The sequence below is a fragment of the Trachymyrmex septentrionalis genome, unplaced genomic scaffold (assembly GCF_001594115.1).
Source record: "Trachymyrmex septentrionalis isolate Tsep2-gDNA-1 unplaced genomic scaffold, Tsep1.0 scaffold56, whole genome shotgun sequence".
Taxonomy (NCBI): domain Eukaryota; kingdom Metazoa; phylum Arthropoda; class Insecta; order Hymenoptera; family Formicidae; genus Trachymyrmex; species Trachymyrmex septentrionalis.
Window position 1 is genome coordinate 321845 of NW_017305735.1, and position 8485 is coordinate 330329.

Below are 8485 nucleotides of genomic sequence, written 5' to 3' on the forward strand. Positions count from 1 at the left end.
TTATCATATAAAAGCTTGAGACAAACATAAATTACTGTCTCAAATTTATCTTATGTGCCACTGTTATTACGTTACTCTTTTCTCCTTGCGTATCGAATTTCTAATGGACTAATAGGCGCCATTGGCTTGACTGAGCTTTAATAGGACTATCAGCAGAACCAGCTGGACCGCGCACTGACACGAAACTGACGCCTCACTGACGTGCGAGTTAGACAGGGGCTTTTAATCAACTGCCATTCAAATTCCAAGCGGCGCCCAACAGTCTCCATCAATATCCCCGCGCTTTCCACGCGTCTCATCCAACTTGGTGCACTCCGGATATACCGCAGGCACCTACTCCATTTCCGCGGAGACTTTCTCACCCCGGCTCTCGCCACCCCCCCCCCAACAGCTTCCGCCCTTCTTACTCTCTGTTTACAAGCCGACATCGAGCCCATTAATAAAGCCCGAGACGGATGCACGGGAACTCTACGAGCTTTTAATTCCGCAACGAACATATACGTCAGGAGAGTCGTAGCGGAACCGCAGGGAAGCGATTCTCGTCCTTTCCGCTCACCCCTCGCTTTCTTCCCTGCATCCTTCTTTCTCGCTCCATCCGACGAACCTCCGGTTCCTCGAGTAGTCGCGGGGGTCTTTAATAAAGTGAACTTTAAAACTCCCGCTCGTACGGAGATAAAGTTTAACGCGAGCCACCGTTCGCTGGGCTCGTGCCGTCTCTAGTGTAAAGGGGGTTTAAGAAGAATAGAGAGGGGTGAGGAGTGGCTCGAGGATCGAAGGGGGTTGAAGAACGCGGTGGCAAGTTCTCAACTAAGTTTACAGGGCTTCCTTCGGGCCTGGGGCGCGAAAGAGAGGAAGGAGACAGCGAGATAGTTTTCTGTTAGTTACCGTGGCTGACCTCGACGGGCGTTCGTTATGTGAACCGGAACGACTTCCGAAAAGTAACTTCCGCAGTTGACGCGCCCCGCCGTATCCCAGCGCGTTTCGGAACTGTCCCCTTCTCCCTTCCTCCCCCCTAGACCGAAACGCCGCGACAAACATTCTGCATTACGCGCACTACAGCAACAGGGTTCTTTTACGGATGTTTTTCGAGGTTGGTTGACTTTGATCCGTTGAAGTAGGAAAGGAAGGAAGTTTTCAGCGAAGTAGAACAATAGGCCATTCAAAACTTACAGAAAATGTCTTGTGCTTTAAAAAAAATGTATTAAAGCAATCTGACATTGATGGAATTAATCTTGTAGAGTTGATATGAAGGTCTGCAGTATTGTTAATATAACGCTGCTTCTGTGAATTTATTTAATTTATTTTGACTAAAAAGTATCATTATTTTTAATGAACTAAAATGACATAATTTTAGGTATATAAAAAAGAACAAATATTAAATTTATTTTAATAACAATAATTCATATTTGCAGATATGACATAAGGAATATAAAATAATAATATTGTAACAAAGACATTCAAGAGAATGAGAGTCTAATGAGAGTCAGCACGAGAGGGAATATAACTGATAAGGAATATAATTGGGTCCAATAGACTTGCTGTTAGTTCCAGAGGGTTAATATCGCAGTGAATATCAGATGTAAATGCAATTCACTTGGTCTTTCATTTTCCCTTCCATCCATGCATGTAACTATCATTATTACATAAATAGTAATTTGATAGATTGTATCTTTATCCATAATATACTAGACTCGATAAGCAAAGATGTACATATATTACGTAAAAACATACACAGTTACACTTTTGTAAAAAAAAAAAGAGGTACATGCACCGATGAAATACTCTCCGCAAATACATCGCATTGACGCTCCCGTGTTCCCATCTCGCTCGAACGTAATCGGGACTGGGGATGCGAGAGTCGAGGGTTTAATATTAAAACCCTTCGAGCGGAAGCATCCCGAGGCGAAACGGCCGACCGGAGTGACTCCGATCCGGCTTACGCATCGAGTTGAGTCGATGCGCTTCTAGTGCGCCGTGCCGGGCCCATTACCATACAGGGGCCAGTTCAAACAGACGTAGACTGATGTATGCGTGGTTCGTCAGCGTATTCGAATTTCGTATTCAAATGATGCGTCTCCTACCAGAATCCAGACGACGCTGGTCCTCGATAGAAGACAAAGATGGGGCTGGGCAGCAGTACGCTGGGGTGGGCAAGATATCGATACTTCGTCTCGACATCATACATTCTAACATTTTATTATACATAAACAAAAGTCTATTTCGTGTTGCTCTATCATACTAATTAAATATATTATAAATATGGTTATAAAATAAAATGTCGATGCTATATTTAGTATCAGAAAGAAGATGACTGAAAATATCGATGACGCTGTTAATTTTTAAATTTGTGTTTGTTTTTAAACTTAAGATAATAAGAAACAATTTGATTACTTTTAATCTGTCTTTAACAGTGTATTAAAAAGAAATTTGAGTAGAATTCTTCTATATACATTTCTGTTAAACCTTTTAATTTAAAAAATTAATTTAGAATAAATTTTCGCATTAAAACAAATATGTTTCTTTCATGCTTTGTATTTATGTATTAATATAAATTTTTCCAAATAACTTCTTTCCTCGTTTCATTTATTCTTCTTTTCAAATTTAATCAATACTTACTTTGACGACATTGTAGTATCGTCATCATTCAGTAGTCGTTAGATGAGAGTTAGATGATTGAGATCAATATCATAATGCAGAAGGGTGCAACGCTCGCGATTGCACACCCTTGCTTACGTTAGTATTTCGGGGTGTTAACAGCGTGATGCGTAAACGCAAACACTAGCTGCAAAAGAGAGGAGTTAGAGAGAGGGTGACAGTGAGGGTGATGTTGCTGGTAGTCTCTTCAGCTTGGTCTCTTCAATCCCCGTTTCGCGACACCCTCGGAATATTCTGTGATTTGCGGTGCAGAGATGAGCGTGTGCATTTTGAACGAAAGTGCATGTTACTGACTGCGGAAAATTCACTCGCGAATGAACATTACCGTAACCGTCTTTGTTTACATCGAACGCCTCTCCTACGAACATTTCGGTTTATATTCATTTAGCCACATAATCGACAATAGGTGAAATTAAGTAATCTTCGTATTGCTATTATATTTGATAATTCACGTTTAACAATTGATAATAATTACTATATTCTAAAATAATATTATTGCACTAGGAAGAACCAATTCTACATCTTATAAATTAAAATTTATACTGTTTTATATTGAAAATCGATAGCTTTAATTTTTTAATGGCTTAAAAAATAACAAGAATGATTTCTTTATATATTTACATTTATATTTTGTAAAAATTTGTATTTAAATTACATTTTGTACAATATACATGTACAGTTATTTGTCATGTATAATACATAGGGGAGACCGAGGTCAATGGACTGTAGTGATAAGAAGAAGGCTACGTTATAAACAAATCGTACGATGCATGCGTAAACTCTCAGTAGTGAACACGCAGCGGTGACTGCCGCTCAGTCTGTGAGATCTCGAGGCGGACGCGTTTGTATTAGAAATTACAATTTTAAAAAATCGTACACGTAAGTAAGTATGTATTGTTATTCTTAAAGTTTTTGTTCTACAATCATATATAGTTGTCTGAGATATTTGATTTCCATTTAGATGGTAAGTGTAGTTCCTAATAAAGTCTAACAAATTTTTTTTTTGTTTATCTGTCTCTGTTATCGTATAATGTTAATTTTTTTTTTTAAATGAACGGATGGGACCAGTAGTCTGACCACAACACAGAGCTATGGTATATGACTAATATAGTGAGGAATCTGATAGTATCTATTTTCAAACTTCTTGAAATGAAATCTCACTATAAAAGAGTGAAAATACAGTCAGTTTTGAAAAAGAGTGAAAATGTTTTACTTCTCGAAAAAGAATGACAATATTTCATTTCTCTAAAGAGATTTACCTCAGTGGTAAATGTTATAAGTTTAGTTCCCTCATGTCCAATCTCGATAAAACTCATTTCGTTTTTGCACGAAACGAACGAATTTAACAAAAATAAGCATTGCTCTGCCTTGCGAATCGAAATATTAATCGCTAAAGTTTGTTAAGTTAGGAAACCTGTCATTCGCTATGCCTTAGTGAAAACATTGATAGAGAACGATAGAAAAATCCTATCATTTTGAATATGATTCGTAAATTCATTAATTTGAATCAGATCTTACAAGAATTTTGTACAAATCTTATAAAATCCGATAAAATATGATAGGATATCGATTTATATCCGACCAATCGTGATGCTCTTGCGAGGTCAACGATAGAAAATGATGTACAGTATAAACTTGTAGAAAACGATACAAATTGATAAAAATCTATCGTTCTCAATCGTTCTCTATCAACTTTTTTTTACCTGAGCGATCTCATTCTGTTCCATACATAGCTGTATTTCCACTCCCTTCGAAATTTCACTCAAAAGAATTTAGAGAGTATTTTTTTTATTTTAAATGCACCTATAATGCAACAATTTTTTAGTTTTAATGAATTTTAATAATAAAAATATGCAATAATAGTTAAATTACATGTATAAGAAATTTTTCATACATGAATATATATAAATATATGTATGAACATACATAATATGATAAATTATATATGTTTATGAACATTTATATATAAACATGTGATTATATGAGAACGCTCTGCATTATAAAATATACATTGAATAATTTTTCCAGCAACTGGTATTTATAACATTAACATTAATATTCATAAAATTATCGTGATAGTTATAAAATTGTTAACAGAGTATGCAGTAGTGCTGATGATTCGTTGTAAAGTGTTTACATAATTTATACGATAGAGGTGCGTCTATGTAAGTTTCCGTACATATGCTGCTCTACGTTATCTTTTCCCTTTTCAGTATTTTTTCAAAGTGAAGGAAGGAAAATGAAACATAGATAAGTTACTTCTGCACAGTTAATAATAACTATTGATTAATGTATATATTTCTATGTTCAGGATACATTAAATAACAAACAAGTAGTTTAAATAATCTTGTATGTATATAAAATACTCAAGAAGTATTATTTATGAGTAAGAAAGTTTATCAACGTAGAAAAATAATGCAAATGTATGAAATATTTATAGAATAACTAGCAAAATTATCAAAAGAACGAAAGTCTTTCTATCAAAAATGTAATTTTATGTGCTGTGAAATTTGTATAAGGACATATTTTAACTTATATTTTTTATGTTTAATATTAAAATAATATTTTATATTTATGGAATACAAATTGGTTTTCAAAGACTATTTACATGCCAGTTTCTTTTTGTTTGATTGCATGTAGTAAATAAAAAGTAGATAGACTTGTTGACCAAGACCATTTCTGTGTTAGACTGAATTTCGCACCACGAATCGATCTTGTTTCACAACCATCTGAAAAAAAGAAAGGATTAAGAAATATTTATAATTAGTACTACGGACTTGTCAAATATATAAGTATATAGATATGATTTTTATGCAACAAATTATTTTTTGATATTTTCTTAGAATTAACAAGAATCAAACTTACAATTCTTTAACATACATTGAACTTCATGTGGAGTAACAAATTTATTCCATGTATGAGTACCACGAGGTATAAATCTGGCAATGTATTCAAATACTATAATAGTAGACAACCAAGATGTTAAAGTTCTATTTATCGTCGTTAGAAAAATCGACTTTCCAGGTTTCACAATTTTCACACATTCCTGTACACAATATTTGGGAAACATTTAATTTTTATGTAGTAAATATATTTAAGTAAATCTTTTATTATAATATTGTACCTTCAAAAATAGTTGTGGATCTGATACATGCTCCAAAACTTCAGAAAATATAACAGCATCGTATGTGCTGTTTTTGCTCTCTTTATTAGCAAAATCTTCTAGGGTTGTGTGAATGTAATTCACTTTTTCTGATATATCGCGATTCAATTTTACATGATCTTTAGCAACTTTTATTAATTGTTCCGATGCGTCTATTCCGGTTACTCGCGCTCCCGCTCTAGCTAAAGCCTCAGCCAATATACCTCCACCACAGCCAACATCCACAATTTTTATTTTTTCTAATGGAAAGTCTGGGTTTTGTATTTTTAATCCAGCATTTATCAATCCATCTTTCAAAAACTGTACTCTGAATGAATTGTATAAATGAAGGATTCTTGGACCGTGTTTCTCATCCCACCATGTGTCCTTATGAACAGAAAAGTGTTCAATTTCCTTTGGATCCACCGTGGATCTTGGTCTGGCGATTGTATTGATACATATGATATTTCTTAATAATCTGTAATAAATGGTCTATTTTTATTTAGCTGAACAAATACTATTATATAATATATTAAATAGGATATACATATAAGATGATTTTGATACTCTAGTGTGTTTTAAAGATAAGAAACTATAGATATTTAAGTAATTTAGGATACGATTAGGTACAATATATTTGTATTTAGAAGAGATAGGTTAAATATATTACATAATTTATGATTTAATATATTTATTTGGCACCATACTTGTTTTGGGAAATGCTTCTCCACGATCCGTTAGTAAATTTGATAGCCATCATATTTGTATTGAAACACTTACTTGCACCTACAGCTTAAAAAGCAAATTGCATCAATAATTCTTCGAAAACGATAAAAAAAACACGCAAAGAATATATCAAATTTTAATTTTATTACAAAATCCAGATAATATTGAATTTATCACTAAAAAAATAATTATACGTCAATTATAAAACGTGTAGATAAAATTTAGAAAAAATTGTAAAAGAGTACAAATGTAGAAGTATTCGGATAGAATTTCAATAATTTTACAATTTTGGAATCTTGAACATATTATTGATGATGATACATAGAACAAGTAAAAATAAACCTGATATATTATATGTACACTTTGTGATATCTTAATGAAAATTTAACCCTAAAATGCCTTTTTATACGTTTTCTTACGGAAACAACTACTATTATACGGGGTCTTCAAAAAGTACGGAAACGTTAAAATATTTCGAAATGATTGACTATAATAAAATATATATATGAAGACACTGGTATTCATATAAGTATCGCGTATACTCAATAAACTTTATTTATAACTTTTATAAAATAAATGTATTGTAATCATTTTTTTAAATCGAAATGTCAGGCATTAAGGAATATAACGGTAACAAGCAAATGTATATATATTTGTTACTAAAAAACTATTACACAATAGAATTAATAAAATTTTCGAGAAGCACCATTTTTTGTTTAAAACTACTTGTTTTTTGTAAATTGTTAAAAAAATATTTTAAATGAGAGTTTCAGAAAATAGAGACTTTTAACTTTAAGAACAAAATATGATATTGTGTTTTAAACGGTACTTTTATTTTGTACTCTATTTATATCTATACGTTTATTTTTTACAACAATAAGAATTTTCTATTAATGAAAAGTTCAATATATTCTCTTATAAACAAAAGTAATAATAATAGGTTCAAGAGATTAAATCTAATGATATTTATAATGCCAATATGAACATAAGATAGTAGTGTGTGATATAATCAAAACTTTATCAAGCAATTGCAATTACAATTTACATAAATTAATGACGCAAAAACAATTAATTATAGTAAGATTGTATGATGACTGTGTCCAATCTTAATGGAAAGTTATACATCAAATTTGCAGATACGTTATAGAATACAAATAAAATATTTTATTATTTTGACAGAAAGTCTTGTCTTAAGGTAATTTAATCACTTATAACATGTAACGTTGAATCGGAAAAACATACTATTATCACCTACTCCGTTATTGAATTAAAAATTTTTTATTGTATGTGAACAAAATTAGTTTAATTTAATTAATTTAAATTTAAATATTAATTTAATTAATTTTGTTGACATACAGTAAAAACTAGTTAATATTAAAGTTATTAAGAAATATTATTAAAAAGAATTAAAACTTACATAACGAGTATGAGAACGATGTTAATAGTTCAAACACTAGACATATAATAAAACGTAATATGATAAAGTTGAGATATCAAGTTTTATGATATCAAATAAAAAAACTGGCATTTAAGAGCCTAAGTTTGCAGTAATTGGAGCATTAATATATATATTAATATATATTTCTCAATATTACATATGTGTAACAAATACAGAACGTTTTTGCTTAATTCAAGCGATCTTCAGCAGTTTAGTATAATAAAATTTCTTGATAAATAATTCGAGACATCTTAGGAGTCTTATATAATATAATTTCTTTATTACGAATCAAGAAATCGTAAATCGAAGTAATCGATTACAGCAAGCAAGTCTCCCAGATTGCAAAATCTGTAGTATATAACCAAAGTATATAAAAATACAGAAGAAAGATAAGATAACGAACGTGAACTAAATACTTACTACACAGAGACCTCTAGTTTATTTGACGAGTTATCATTTAGCTGTTAGACTAAATGCGAGCTACCGCACTCCATAACTGCACAATAAAATACGATAAATTAAAT

The 8485-nt window shown here is 31.8% G+C and overlaps 1 protein-coding gene across 1 annotated transcript; it reads right to left on the bottom strand.

Annotated features, from left to right (window-relative positions):
• Positions 1 to 5243: 5243 nt before the first annotated feature.
• Positions 5244 to 7977, bottom strand: LOC108752134 (ubiquinone biosynthesis O-methyltransferase, mitochondrial-like). The gene is made up of 5 exons (XM_018492778.1): positions 7941 to 7977; positions 6505 to 6589; positions 5780 to 6275; positions 5521 to 5701; positions 5244 to 5384 (listed from the first exon to the last, which is right to left on the bottom strand). The coding sequence occupies exons 2-5, from the start codon at positions 6555 to 6557 to the stop codon at positions 5260 to 5262; spliced, it is 855 nt and encodes a 284-aa protein (XP_018348280.1). The 5' UTR covers positions 6558 to 6589; positions 7941 to 7977; the 3' UTR covers positions 5244 to 5259.
• Between the last annotated feature and the right edge of the window lie 508 nt (positions 7978 to 8485).

Bases quoted from the DNA above. Each gene is read 5' to 3' on its own strand.
- LOC108752134 (XM_018492778.1), bottom strand. From the start codon at position 6,557: ATGATGGCTATCAAATTTACTAACGGATCGTGGAGAAGCATTTCCCAA. The intron at 6,276-6,504 runs GTATGGTGCCAA...CATTTATTACAG, and splicing joins AGAAGCATTTCCCAAAACAA to ATTATTAAGAAATATCATAT. The intron at 5,385-5,520 runs GTAAGTTTGATT...TCTTTTTTTCAG, and splicing joins TCAATGTATGTTAAAGAATT to ATGGTTGTGAAACAAGATCG.